Genomic DNA, 15,790 nt, shown 5'->3' on the forward strand with positions numbered 1-15,790 from the left:
AGTTCAAATATTTCAGAAAGATTTCAGATAGATTTCAAAGATTGAACCAAAGATTTCAATAATTCCCTAATGATTTTGCAAACATTTTTCTTAATTTATTATTTTATTATGTATTATTGTTACCAACTCCGATCTTCTCTACCGACTTTATCAAATTGTACCCTGTTTTACCAAGTGAGTAGCAGGTAAGCCACATTTCATTTTAGTTCCCGAAAAATAACAATAAGGCAAACAGGGCGCGCTTTTGGACCTTTAATTTTAGTTCCCGGAAGGCTACGGCAAACAGGGCGCGCTGGGGTAAGTCGCTCGAAATCAAATATACGTCATAAGCAATCTCCCACCTCATCTCTGATATTAGGGTAAATAAACTTTAAATATATGTTTATTTCGTATATACGAGAGTAATTTATAATGTCAGTGGAAACTGTAGTACATAAAATGGGATATATAATGAACTATGGTAATCCTAACTCAACAAGTGACAGCCAGAAAAGGACTTATGAACATTTTACGAATGCCATATGATAAATATTATTAAAAAAGTTTGAAAAATGTATTTTGTCATATTTACAAGACAAGGGATTAAACTATGGTACGTATTTTCCCCCATTCCAGACATAATTTTTGACATAAACACATATCAATTCAAAAAGTAAGCTTTAGGGTATCTTTTCACGGAGGCCTGTTTTTAATTAATTGTTGAATTAATTTGACACATCGAGTTCGTATCTAGGTTCTCAACCAATCAAATTTTCCATAATCCAACAAAGCCGCTAGAAATGAATCCTATGGAAAATATTAATTCCACTATTAATTAAAAACAGACCTCCGAGAAAAGGTACCCTAATACACGAATCGCTTTATTTTTAAGCACACTGATCAGACTTTGGAAAAACATTTTTCTAGAAAATAAAGTAAGACCTATACTTTATATATCTGTATTTTTTGAGTCCGAAAAATGTCTATGTAAATAAGTGAAGATTTTTTTTATTTTTTACATAGTAATTTTAAATTAACAGCTCCGAGACTCGTTCTGGAACTAGTATAATAAGTTCCAGGAACTAAAATAATTCAAGTTCTTGAAACATATTATAGGTTCGCTAGTGAGTAGTGAGTTGCCGAATCTAGGTTTACAATATCTTTCCCAGACCAATTTTGGCCTCGAGGGGGGAATTCCGATATCTCAAAATTTCAAATTTATCCAAACTAAGGTACTATGTTATATGGGAATATGCAAGTTGCCATTTTGGTTCTCCGCCAAATTCAAAATCGCTAAATTGATATTGAATTATATAAATACACTTACATGATATAGATTATTAATTTTTAAATTATACTGAGGCATTGTTATCAAAATATAAATTATAAATAAAATTACACATGATATAATATATGAAATATATAAATTTGACTATATGATTTTTTAACCCACACATTTGCCAAAAAGTAGCTCTTGCAAAAATTATTACGATTGCAAACGAAATTTTACTCAGTTTATAAATAGGCGTGCGCTAAAATTATGATCATATGAGTTTTTAAATAAATATTAACAAATCATAAAATAATAATAGACTATAGGTCAAACATTAATACAATACTTCTTCAAGGGTTTATTATGATAGCTATTTATATTTCACATCATGCGTCCTTTTCATTTGCGTGGGGTAATGTGCGTCGTTCTGTATAAAAACGCGTTCCTAACCTTACTTTATTCTACATTTCATTTCGCTTTAATATAGCACAAAAATGCTCATAAGCAATTTAATTACATGTAAACATAATAATCATACCCCCTATATTTGAATTGTATTGTCATAGTCATAAATATTAGTAATAACTTCGCATAATCTTGAATTTAAATTAGGTTTCCATTTGTCACGTCTACAATTTACGATCCACATTGACAGTCTATCTCTTCGCCGTAATAGAAAACGGTAAAGTTTAAATCCATCCTCGCCTCTATTTTTACAAAACAAAGCACTGCAACAGACCATTTTTCTTATATTCTAAACTTAATTTTAATTAAACTTTACGGCATGCTTATCGCACTGTTTCCCGCGAACTGTACAGGAACCAGAATGGAGGTTGCATATTCCTGTCTAATATAGTACCCTATCCAAACTGCTCTCAGCTCGGACACTCGGAAAGTGTGCATTGCTTTTGTTGTAAAATGAAATCACTACCTTAATTTTTTCAACCGTTTCAAAAAATGTTATTCAGATTGATATTTTCCACGTGTGATGTCACATCCCCCCCCCCCCCCCCCCCCCCCCCCCCGGCAGTGTGACTTAGTTTTTGTAGGACCTGGCAAGTCTTGGGCCTGCCTCGAAAATGTCGTCGAGAACTCGATAGTCAAGGCCTGGTCTTGGCCTTGTCTTGCCATCTTGAGTTTTCACTGCCAGATGTAATAAGCCTGCCATTCAACATAACTACCATTAATAGCCCTAAGATACATCCCAAATAGCAAAGAACTTATAAGCCTAGAAGCGAATCCAAGAAGATGACGTGAAATCTTTTGCCGAGATAGACATCTAGAGTGGCGACAGGAGTGAGTGGAAGAGCTATAATTCCCTTCTCTTTTACTCCTGTGGTGCACTGCATCTATGTTTATAATATATTTTCCAGCAGGGGTCTTTTGTCTGTAAGTCAGAAAAAAAACGAATTATTTTTTGTATTTTTGAATTATAGCTATATATGAAAATTGAATATTCGGAATCAACAAGTTTGTATGATTCCCAGTATATGTAATTTGTCTAGAGAAGTTAAAAAATTCTCTCTACAATAATTTTACGACAGTTTTAATTTATTCTCCCTTGGGCGGTCGGCTTGGCGACGGAAAATCAAGCCTGCTAAACAAGGCCTCGCTTTTCAATGCCCTGAATTTTGGCCATCTTGAATTGTCTCGAACTGCGAAGCCTCGAGTTATCCTGGCCTTGCTTTTTTCAACTTTCGCATCGACATTTCTCGTAGTCTGGGTAGTGGTACGTATATTGGCCTGACCAAAGGTATTTTGCCTGACGTAATATACATGACTTTCTACATGTAACTTTCGTAGAAGAATTTAAATTTGGGGATTTGGAGGGTACCTGTACATTGTGGTGAAATACCTAATGCAAAGTCATTTCTTGTATGCAGTACATATATTCGTTATAAATAGGTTCATGGCAAATTAAATATATAGGCATAAACCAATTAATCACCTAGACATGAACTGGATGCCAAAAAATTACTTTGTATCAAGAAATCAAGTACTTGGTTAAAATTGATTTATCTCTTGTTGTAATATTTTTGGACTTATTATTGTTTTAAGTAAACATTTTCTGTTTTCTGGCTATGCGTTCTTTTGATACCTAAGGGTGCTTTCATGCCTCTGCAAACAGGCAGTCTGCACGCAAAAAACTTATACGAGTGAGAGAGATAGAGAATGGTCCATCTCTTTTACTCTTATGGGTTTTCTGCATGCAGGCTGCCTGCTTGTAGAGGCATCAGGGGCGGTCAACACAATGGGAAGTAGACGGCCGCCTACTATTATGATTATATTTAGTTCGCAGATCAATTGTACGCGCGCTGCTGTCAGCAGCGGGTGAACGCGGCAAGGAAAGGTTGACTTTTGAAATCGAAAGCGTTGACGGTCGACTGGCCATTGAATTTGAAAACCGTCATGTGCGACTGACGACCTGAAAATCTAGTGTTTGCAAATTTTCATTTGCGTATTGCCATACGAAAGAATTAGTGCAAAATTATGGAAATATGATTTAAAAGACTTTAAAAAATGTTTTTTATCTGTCTTTTGTTTGATATTCTTCAATTTTCCTTTAATTATAATATAACGAAAACACATGAAAGAACTTTATTGCCGCCTACTTCCCAATGCGTTGACCGCCCCCGAGAGGCATTAAAGCACCCTAAGTGTAAAATCACGCGGTTCGGACCACCATGTAGACGAACGTGGACTTTCGCCCCCACCCCCTAAAGAAGCAACGTGGTTTATGTATGGCCCCTTACTGTGTTTGCGTTTGGACCTCGCGCTGGATGAGCGCAATTGGCGAACAATTAAAAATATGTATTAAAAATAATCCTTGCAATAAAAGTAATTAATTTTTACAAATACACAAAAATTTGTATAAACTATATAGCTTTTGATTTCAGACAAGAAAAAAATATATAACACATATATTTTATAAATAAAAGTTTATTTTCATTAAACATTAAAGACTAACTTATATTTCACCAAAAAATTTAACAAATACCATTTATATACATTACTGTGCATTTTATAATAATTATTTATCTCAAATACAAGAATTGTTTGTTGTACACGTTTTGAATTGCGCGTCAACTGCGACCAACCAGCGCGCGGCCATGACGCAAACGCCATAACTCGAGGTGCCCACATCGACATCACTGCGTCGCAGAGGGAACTACGACTGCGTCAGTGGTCATCGTTCTAAATCGATGGCAGCGCCAGACAGCAACCAAATCCAAATCCCCCTTTCCTTTCTTTCTAGAACCATCTCATATACCCATGGGTGCTATAAATGTATGCATGCATACGTATACGGATGTGAAATTGAATGAAGTTACACGAAACGCATACACATTCATACACTACAGCCATTTGGTGAAGGCTGTGACTCAAATGTCCGGATAGTTCTCTTTGGTGTGCACTGGACTTTTTTTCAATAAGTTACCCCGTCCCCCGCCTTCCTGCTGCTGAATCCTCGATGCCAGATAATGGTTAACACTTAACAATCTCATAATGCTATCAACCACGCTAGTTGGAGTATAATAAGGACAATAAGTGTCAAAACGAAAACAGTGTGCTGTTAGTCGTCGAATGCTTTAAATCCATATTTCATCGAGCTCTTAAGCAATTCAATGTTTCACTAGTGGTTAAGGAAATCAAGTTGTACGAAAGTGAACTGTGTTTCCGTTTTTTTTTTCTTTTCCAATTCTAGTCTTCACCATTTGACACTTTCCCCGCGAAGGATCGCACACAAATTGGGACACGAGAATCGGTATAAGTTTCTTTCCCTAGTGATAAATTACAAAAAGTGATATATCAATAGTGCAGTGATTAACTGGATTTTATCCATTTTATCCGAAAGGAGTACGCGGGCATGGTATACCTGAGGGCTGCTTGGGGTATGGGAGAAGCTGAAACGCAGTGCCATAGCACTACTTCACCAATTACGTCCACTTTCCTCCGCGATCATGACGAGGAAGTCGCTTTGCATCCACTTAACAATCAGGTATTTACAAATCAGCTCTTAAATTATTATTTCTTGTATTTTCTAATACACATACATAGGTATGCGACTCAAATGCTTCTTAAATGGGTCACGTCTTTCATCCATTGTTTCACACGAATGTAGATACATTAAAGTAAGTAGAAAACTCAATCATCAACAAACAATTTAACTTATTGCTTCTTCGAATGTTGATTGATCGAATTAATTGCGTTGTAATTGCAAGAGATGTCAAAGAAGATTATTTTGGAAAATATTCATTTTTTGTGTTAAGCAGCAATATTTATTGTTGTTAGTAATTGTGTTCAAGTTGTCATAAACAAAGGGACGCTTCAATGTTGCATAATATCAAGTACTTAATTTTTCCCGTGTTTTAATCAATAGCAATTAAATATAAATAGTCAATAGTCCAGAAATGGGTTGTGAGTGAATGGAAACTTTTGACCTCTTCCGCAAGAAGATTAATACACAGTAAATCTTTAGATGTCTTCGATACGTTTATTGATGTGAAAGATAAAATAGACCTGATTAAAGTTGTTGCAAATCAGGTGTGCAAACGTATTGACAAGAATCTTTCTTGCACTTGATAATGGGTATATCTAGTACCTATTATGTGTGGAAATTGTAACAAACGTTCAAAACACGCAGCGTCTCATGTCTCAAACTTCTTTTACATTTCTTGTAAAATAAATAGAATTGATTTTTCTTCCTGGAGGATTGACTATTCCCTAGTTTGTAATATAACCACATCTTCGTGATCTACACGTTTAAAATAGAATATATTTTATGATTCTGTGGTTTTTTCTAGCATTATGTACCTTTTAATTTATAGCTATTATATTTGAAAACAGGTCGGTGGTCATACACGATTACTGCTTCTCAACCAGAATACTATTTGCAAGCCACTGAACTGCAGAGAATTAGACTTCTACAGAAACATTCCACAAGATATTCAAATGTTTGTCCCAAAATTTAAAGGTAAGCTGATGCATTGATTTGATTATTTTATTATTTTCGTACAACAATATGCTAGTTTTTTTTCAGTCATTGTTAAACCATTTATTTAAATCAACATTTGTGCTCTCTTAATTTATATGTTTTTTCAGGGCCATTTATCCTTCAATTATTTAATGGTGATGATTTTTGTTTGTAAACATTTTATAGAAAAATAAACTTTGAAACAATACATCGTGAATCTTGAAACACCTAGGATCAATAAAAATATATAGAATTTGCTACTGAAGGAAAAGAGACACAAAACTAATACTGTCCCTTTTGCTCCTGTGACAAATTTAGTTACCCGAGATAAATATAGATGTCAGCACTAGTAGAGGATCATATTTACGTTATAATATCTTTGCTCATATCGTAATATTTCCCTAACGATTGATTAACGTTATAAAAAATTAAAAGTTATAAAAAATAAAAAGTATACAGTATGTTCTCAGTCGCCTTTTTGCATTGAAAATCGAAATAAAAATGTGATCGTGGTATTATTGAAGAAATTGTATTCAGGGCGTTGGAACGGAGCACCAGAAATGGCCGTCGTTTGAAAATATGCTACCTTTTGAAACTGATTTCAGTCGTGTCCTTTTTGGGGAGCAAAACGCCAAACTTATGAATTTTACTGCTGACTGCGAGATCTTCGAGATGGCAGGAGTGTGGGTTACGTGACTTAGAGAAAATTTTGCAATCAAGGGTATAGCTAGTTTTCTCCCTTAATTCGAATTCAAAATAAAATCATAAGAATAACAACTGAATGAGGATCATTTGAATTTGGCACCTTGAATACATTTTTTTAATCTGAACAAAGTGCCAACCTTATATGGCTCTTGTCCAATTATTATTCTCATGTCTTCAAATACTTTATTGATTATTCGTCGATAAAAGACTTTCTATCTGAGAATGGCCCTCGTTGACGTTCAATAAAGTGGTCGAAGAAGGACCCACACATTTTGGGCGCAACTGAATTGAGCTAACGGTTAACCTTTGCCTTTCTAGAACCGAATTGAGCCCAGCGGTTAAGATAGGAATTTTTAGTGCTCTTGAATTGAGCCAAAAGGGGCCCAATCATGAAACTGAATGAAATAAACGGACAATTATTTATTTCAATGCAAAATTATTACTTTTGTACCACAAAAGATCACATATTAATATAAAAAGACGATTTTTAGAATAACAGTTCAATTTTCGACCAAAAAAGAAGAAAATGAAAATAGTTCAATTTTCAACAAAGTAGGGAAAAACCGGCTGTATACGATGATTTACAGTTATTAACTGGTAATTAACAGTTAATTAACTGGAAAACTGACACAAATTTGTAATCTGAAAACAATTTCAAGCCTTCTTTATACATATTTCTTACCTTAATAAAAAATTTTTATTACATGTTTATACATTTGATTCAAAGAGTGAAATTTAATAAACAATATTCAATCATACAAAGCGTTCTTTCTTTAATATTTATAAATATTTGTGGAGTTTTATTGGCCCTCACATTTTCCAACAGTAGATAATCGTAAAATGTCGCTGACAAAATTGGCGAGCCTGCGACTGTCCCAGTTTTTTAAGTTATTGTAAAATAATAAACTAAGAAAATAGTGTAAATAATTTAAGCTTCTGTGATTTTTGTAAAATAATCATAGTTTGAATTATTATTTACTTAATCAACTGACTTTAATTGTAAGTATGCTAACGATCAATTATAACTGACATCTAATAAAAATATTTAATACAGTTAATTGATTATTTTCGCCATATTTTTGTCTATACGAATATTAAATTGAATATGTAAGCTTTATTTCGAAAATAAAATTTTTCTTCATTTGTGGAAACTGATGCAGTTAAATGCTGTTGAATTTTTTCCTATCTACTGCAGTGCGGTTTCCCTTATAGTTGAATTTTTAACATAATTGTTAAATTTTTAACCGTTACATGTGAATTTTTAACCTGATGGTAGAATTTGTAATTAAAAAAGAGTAAACTTCAAAAAACGACAGTTGAATTTTCAACAAAAAGATTACTTTTGTACGAAAAATGTGCTAGTTCATATTTAAAAAACAAAGTTATTTTTGACGAAATAGTTAAATGTTCAACAAAATAGTTGATTTTTAAACGTACAGATGGATTTTAAAATCAAAAAGACCATTTTTAACCAAATAAATGCATTTTCAACCTGGTTGTTGAATTTTCAACCAAAAGTGATCAATTTTTAACTCAAAATTAAACAAATTAATTTTCAGTCAAGAAGAAAAAAAGAAGTTCAATTTTTAATCCGAAAGTGTACATTTTCAACTAAATTGTTGCATTTTAACCAAAAAAAGAGGAAACTTGAAACCAAGCAGATTATTTTTCTAAAGAAAAAAAAAAATTTAACTAGAAACGATACATTTTCAACCAGAAATGGAACGTTTACATTGTTAGGGAAAAAATTACCTTTAAACCAACAAAAAAAAAAGAACTTTGAACAAAATGTTGTGTTTTTAACCAAATAAGAGGAACTTTCAAACCAAGAACATTATTTTCTACCAAAAAATACCAATTGTCAATTAAGAAAGATCAATTTTCAACAACAAAAATACCATTTTAGGTTAAAAATATGATAAAAACACGTACTTTATTTATGAAATTAAGTTCAACATACTATTTTAACATATAACAAATTAGGATAAAATCGATTTTTATGAACGACTTTTTAAATACAAATGCATGAAATTCGTTTTCAATTAGCAGTACGTGAAATTTAAGTTAAATTTATCATTTTAAAGGGCTTTAATTTTAAAATAAAGGGGTTCCTCCAACACTCAGGTTAAACACTAACCGTTGGCTCAATTCGGGTGCTCTGCACATTAAAAGTACGTTTTGTAATGGCTTTTGGTTCAAGATTATCTGTAACATTAGCATGCATTTGTAAAAATCAGCCAAATTTACCGAAAGCCATTTCTAGTGTATAATGGTGTATAATGGTCTCTAGTAACTTTTCAAGATTGCCTTACGTCATTCTTTCTGGAAGCCGCACAAATGACTACACTGTACAAAAGAAGTTTATTCAATTTTCCTATACGTCCCACGTTGGAAATTATTCGATACGGGTCCAAAAACTTAAAAGTACACAAAGTTGATATCATGGCAAAAACTTGTTTTTATTAATTTTCCATTTTCATAACATTAATCACGCTATTAGAACAGCCATTTAGACTCTGTGACTTAATTTTCTGATAAAATTCATGACGCTGAAGCCCGCAAATTTACTGAAAAGTTGCAAAACCATAATTTCGTTTAAATTGTCTAGCCAGAGCCTTTGTACATTTATATCAACGGACGTGGATCGAAATATTTCTAATGTGGAAATTCTCATTTTACAGTGAATCGTAAACAGACCAGCATTCGTGTTATTTCACATTGTTTCTAGAAGTGAAATCATACGGTATATTTACAGTGTACTATATTAACTTTTTTAACAATAATAAAAAAATCTTAAATATAGGTATTTAACTGCATAATTTACATGCAAGATGTAGACGAGTGCTAAGATGTAAACTTCTAGAGGTATGCCACGATAAACCGTTAATTATTAGGTTACTTTATAAGATTGTATATCAGTAAAAAGAAGAAGGTATTCTTGGGGTATTCTGAGTTCGGGAAATGGATCTTAATATGAGAACTAAATGCATCAAATCGTTATGTTTGATGATTGTCTAGCAAAAAACCGTTTTCTTTTAAGTATCCCCAGAGCCAATAGTCACAAGGATTCGTGTCTGGGAATCGAGGCATGGCCTGCTCGCAGACCCACTAGTGCCCTGAACACATTCCATTTGCTTCTCCTTGGCCAATGCTCGGGGTTTGTATTTTGTTGCTGATCACCAATATATTCCGTCATGTGATACTAGCTCTGAAAATCAGATATCTTTTCGCAATTCAGACGTATATTCGTGATGACTGATTCGCCGTAAGCGGAATATAGTCAAAATAATCTGTTTACATCCTTTTTTATGGAAAATTATTCATTTTTTATTCACAAAAGAAAAAAGCCTAATAAATAGCAACAGTCACTGATTTCTTGTGCACAATCATTTATTTATTCATTCAGTCATTCACATACATACACTATCTGCTGAGGTACTCTATTATATTCAGAAGTGCTGATCTGTTGAATCGCCGGATCGAGATTATCTTTTGATTTTTTGTTTGTTGTGTTGTCATCAAGATCGATAATGATTGTTACCTTGGAATAAAGATTATGACGTTAATTTGATCAAGACTTTGATTTTATCATGAATTTTTCATTTACAGAAAACATTTTTTCAATTATAGGAAACGTAAGAAAAAAACTTGAAACAATTTAATTGGTTTGATATGTTTTCATTATAATTTCAATCTGTGGAATTGTAACCTAGATTGTAAAAAAAAAGTGGTTCTTCTAAAAAGACATGACTTATATGTAGAATATTATTACCCATTAAACAAAGAGAGGATATTTTATTCGATTTTTTCAATAATCCTCCCTTTTCCCTTCTTAAGGCGTTCAGCACTGCTGAAAATAATAAAATGTACCGTTTAATTATACACTAAGCTAGGCAAGTATTTCTGACATTCTCAAGAGCAGCGTCTTTTTTACACCAAAGTGAAAGTTGACTAAGCACAATCTTCAAAGGGTAACATCAAATCTGAAACACGTACGTATAGCAAATTTAACTTCAATAATGTTGATCGACATAGAACTACCGTAATTTCATCTGTACTTGCTTAGCTTCTTGTAGGCCATAAATCTCAGCAGTATTTTAAGTTTCAATATAATTTTTTTGACTGGACTTGGTAATATATATTATCAGAAGAAACAATCAAATCTAGATTGTAGTAAATTTGTCTTTAACGACAGTCAAATCACATTTCATAGCTCGATTCTTATGATTAAGGAATTTCAAGAGTAATAATCTTATGTAACAGTTAGAAAAATCTTTCGTGGAAAGTAGGTCCAAAAAAAGAATTATCTTACAAAAAATTGAACATAACTGTCAATAACAATTAAAACAGTTGAAATGCAGGAACATTGAATTAATTACAGTATTGGTGTTTCAGGTGTAATGCAGGGATCCAGTAGCAGCGAAGTAAAACTTGACAAGCGTTACAGTCCTAGTTTCAGAGATCAAGAAGCAAGACCTGGAAAGGGCTCAACAAAAAGGAAGAGAGATGATGTTTTAAGGTAAAACTATCCCTCACAACAAAATTATATCTTTGGCATATCCCTCGGATATCTTCAAAGATCCATATTAATTTAAATATGTAGACTGAAAACATAAAAATTCACTTATAAAAATCTCGAATATTCCTTTTTTTCGAATTCTGTCTCAATATAATTATTTCAAAAAATTATTACTGCCAGTTATTTTCATAACCAATAACAAGCTACTTAAAAAAAGCACTATGAGTATAAGGGAAAAATCAGTTTTTATGGAAAAAAAAATCAAATTAATATTCACCGCGTTGCTGTATATAATATAAATGAGAATAGATAATAATCCCGCACAATTATTCCAGAAATTGTTCACTTGCTAGAGCGTCTCTTATTGTTGCACAATAGTCAGTGTTGCCAACAGTCAAGACACAAAGTCCGGAGCTTTTTGTCTGAGGACTTGAAAAAGAATCAGGAGATTGAACAACTGTTGAATTAATTAATATAATCAGTTCAATACAGAGTTATAATGCAATTTCATTATATAAAAGCAAAATCACATGAAATAAATCTTTTTCCATCCTCATAGAGGAAACTTTATAATTGTAACATTTTCGGTCAAAAATTTTAATTCATTGAATCAAAAATTCCATAATTTAAAAATGTCTAATACTTACTTGTCTTATACTTGAAAAAGGGTTGAAGATAAATTCATGAAATTTGGAGGACTTATTTTCACCAATAATATTTTGAAACTGACCGAAGAATTTCTACATATATTTATTGCATTTTTTTTAGCACTTTATAATATTTAAAAAATCGTTTTTTTATAGTAAAACTAATTTCATTAACATAATTCAAAGTTAATACAAGAATATAAAAGATTCTTTATTCCGAGGCGAATAGATTGGCCTACAATATTAATACATTTTATTAAAGAGTAAGGAAGTTACGGTCATTTATAGTGTATTAAAAATCGATTTTAATAATTAAAAATAGTCTCATTCTCATAATTTAAAGTTGATGCGAGAATAGAAAAGATGTGTTGATTAAAAAAGAATCGATTGTTCTATAAGGTAAATGTCCCAGTAATCGTGAAACTTGATTATAATTTGAATATATTGTTTACAAAAATGTTAAAATTAACATTTAATTATTAAACTCACTTATTTGAACCATTTTATAATATGAAGCAGAAATTACATCAATTAAAATGGAATAAAAAGCAAGAAAACTGGCATCAAGATTACAGGGATGTTTACCTTAATATTGATACATTATATTGAAGAGTAAGGAAGCTATGGTAATGCATAATATTTGAAAAAAAACGGGTTTTCAAAGTCAAATGTGCCCATAAACATAATTCAAAATAGGTGCAAGAATATAAGATTCCTTGGTTCGAGGCGAATCGATTGATCTATAATATTAATACATTTTATTAATAAGTCAGCAAGTTATGGTAGGAATTTATATTATATTAAAAATCGACTTTTATAGTGAAAACGTTCTCATTCTCACAATTTAAAATTTATGCAAGTACAGAAAAAATGTGTTAATTCAAAACCTATATTGACCTATAATATTGACACATTTTATTGAAGAGCAAGGAAGCTATGGGAATTCATAATATTTAAACATATCTTTTTTTATATAATAAAACTTTTTCCATTAACATAATTCAAAATTGTTGTAAGAACGGAAAAGATGACTTCATTCGAGACAAATCGATTAAAATATATATAATATTGATACATTTTATTCGATAAGTACGGAACTTATGGTCATTTATATTATATTAAAAATCAATTTTTATATTAAAACTTTTTTCATTAACATAATTCAAAATTGATGCAAGAACGGAAAATATTAGTTGATTCGAGGTAACTCGATTGACCTATAATATCAATACACATATTGAAGAGTAAGGAGGTTATGCTTATTTATAATATTTGAAACATCTGTTTTAAACAGAATTTTTTTTTCATCGGCATAATTCAAGGTTGATGCATGAATAGAAAAAAAAGTTTTGTTCATCAATTTTCAAATAAAATAATACTAACCATTTTTGTACACAAAAATTATAAATCTGGGGAAGGGATACGGTGCGACAGAACTTTTCCTTTCTTTTTTCAGCTCGAAAAATTACCATTTTAAATGCACAATTGTATTTTTCCAATTTGTCATTGTAAAAAATTGTTTCTATCATTTTGTAATTTTGTATTTTTTGTACATTTCTATTGTTAAAGTGATCATGAAATGACACAAAATAACTTTTTTTTTATTTGAAAACTTATTTCAAGGAAAATAAATTTATCAGTAGCAAATATATTTTGTCGGGATCCAATCTTAAAGTCAGAAGTAACTAATAGAAAAATTTAACAGTCTGTCTAGTGACCTGGAACTCTCCTTGAATTCTTTTAAAACCTTGAATACCTAGAAATCTTGATTTTTTCAGGAAAACCTTGAATTTTAATTATTATTTCTTTATCTTTAATAGTAATTTTATCGAAATGCGAAGAGTAATTTAAATCTTTTATTCTATTATGAAAGAGAAAATATTTCTAATATCTTTAACATTTCATAAAGATTTCATGGATGTTAACGATTTAAAAAAGGCGCGCACGCCAGATTTTCGTAAAGATTTCACAGCAATTTCACAAACATTTTAAAACTTTAAAGATTTAAAGGGTTTCGAAGATTTGAAAAATGGTACAGTACATCAGATTTCACAAATTTCAAACGATTTCAAGAGGTTTTAAAACATTTTAGAAGATTTTTAAATATTTCAAATAATTCAATGAATTCAACGAATACAAAAGATTTTCAAAAAAAAAAAAAGATTCAGGAAAGATTTTATAAGCATTTCAAAATATTTCACACAGATTTCAAGGATTTCAAACATGCAAAAAAGACTTGTACACTAGATTATAAAAGTTTTCACAAAAATTCACCAAAGATTTAGAACATTTTATAAAGATTTGGAACATTTCACAAAGATTTTAAAACTTACAAAAGAGTTTAAAGATTTTAAAAAGGATATATTAAACCATATTTCTAAGTTTGCAGAACATTTCAAAGATTTTAAACAATTTCAACAGTTTTTAGGAGATATCAAAAGTTTTTACTAAGATTTGTAATCATTTAAATAATTCCAACGAATTCACAAAGATTTCGAACATTGCGCAAAGATTTTAAAACTTTCAAAAGATTGTAAAGATTTCAAAACATTTCAAAGATTTTAAATAACTTCACTTTTTTTAGGAAACTTAAAACGAATTCACGAAAGTTTCAAAGATTTCATAAAACATTCATAAAGATTTCAAAACAATACGAGAATTTCAAAGATTTCACCAAGGGTGCAGTGCACCAGATTTCAAACAATTTCAAAGATTTTAAACGATTTAAAAGTGTTTGTTAAGATTTCAAACGATTACAAAAGATTTCCGGAAGATTTCTCAAATATTTTAAGGAATCCTTTAGGATTTCAAAACATTTAAAAAATTTCAAAGATTCCAACAAGAGTAGAGATTTACCAGATTTCAAAGATTTCAAAACATTAAAAAGTTTTTTAATGATTTCAAAAGGGTTCAACAAATTTGAGAAGATTTAAAAAGATTTTAATAATTTAGAACGAACAGAAAATATATCATGAACGAAGATTAAAGAAACATTTCAAAAATATTTCAGATTTTATAAATATTTAAACAAATTTCACAAAAGTTTTCGTAGATTTCAAAGATTTAAAAACATTTCAAATATTTTAAACGATATACAAATTTTTAATAAGATTTCAAAATATCTCAAATATTCCCGTGATTTTAAACGATTACAACAAATTTTATAAAGATTTCACAAATATTTCAAATATTCCAGTGATATCAAACGAATACAAAAGACTTAGAGAAGATTTCACAATTTCTGTAAAGAATTCATAAGGATTTCAAAACATTTCAAAGATTTGAAGCGATTTCAAAAGGTTTCAACGCACTTGAGAAGTTTTCAAAAGATTTCAATAATTTTAAATAAACACAACAGATTTCGCAAACAAAGATTAACCCTTAAACGGCCAAAACGCCACTACCGGGACACTGCTTTTCAACGGCCAATAACTAAGACTATTCGACACTATAAAAAATTGAGACACATATATTTTTATTGCTTAAGATCTCCTCTTTCCGAGGGTGCCAATGAAATTCCTTAAAAAATTTATTTATTATCCCAAAATGCAGTTTAAACAAAAAAAAACGTGATTTTTCGTGCCTATTTCTTTTTGTGAGCCATTTTCCAAAGCTTTTCGAGTCTGTAATTAACCTGGAATCTCACTAACCGGTGGAATAAATGTCTAAACTTTGAGAATCCATGGTTCAAA

The 15,790-nt window shown here is 30.9% G+C and overlaps 2 protein-coding genes across 5 annotated transcripts in view; one reads left to right on the forward strand and one right to left on the reverse strand.

The window, feature by feature from the left end:
* Positions 1-2,621: 2,621 nt before the first annotated feature.
* The window catches only part of LOC117182346 (huntingtin-interacting protein 1), a 56,848-nt gene continuing 43,679 nt past the window's right edge, over positions 2,622-15,790 (reverse strand). The window contains exon 18 of the mRNA XM_033375512.1: positions 2,622-2,639. The gene's annotated coding sequence lies outside the window, so the exon portion shown is untranslated. The remainder of the gene's footprint in view (positions 2,640-15,790) is intronic.
* LOC117182349 overlaps positions 4,524-15,790 on the forward strand; it is a 16,445-nt gene continuing 5,178 nt past the window's right edge. Inside the window, exons 1-4 of one of the 4 annotated variants that reach the window (XM_033375521.1) lie at positions 4,524-5,018; positions 5,109-5,252; positions 6,101-6,227; positions 11,328-11,451. In XM_033375521.1, coding sequence (XP_033231412.1) covers positions 5,121-5,252; positions 6,101-6,227; positions 11,328-11,451 — 383 coding nt within the window. In that variant the 5' untranslated portion in view covers positions 4,524-5,018; positions 5,109-5,120. Of the gene's footprint in view, positions 5,253-5,280; positions 5,386-6,100; positions 6,228-9,972; positions 10,090-11,327; positions 11,452-15,790 lie in introns of those variants that run through there. The other 3 variants (XM_033375522.1, XM_033375523.1, XM_033375524.1) reach the window with 3 other exon arrangements.

Source organism: Belonocnema kinseyi, chromosome 10 (genome assembly GCF_010883055.1).
Source record: "Belonocnema kinseyi isolate 2016_QV_RU_SX_M_011 chromosome 10, B_treatae_v1, whole genome shotgun sequence".
Taxonomy (NCBI): Eukaryota; Metazoa; Arthropoda; class Insecta; order Hymenoptera; family Cynipidae; genus Belonocnema; species Belonocnema kinseyi.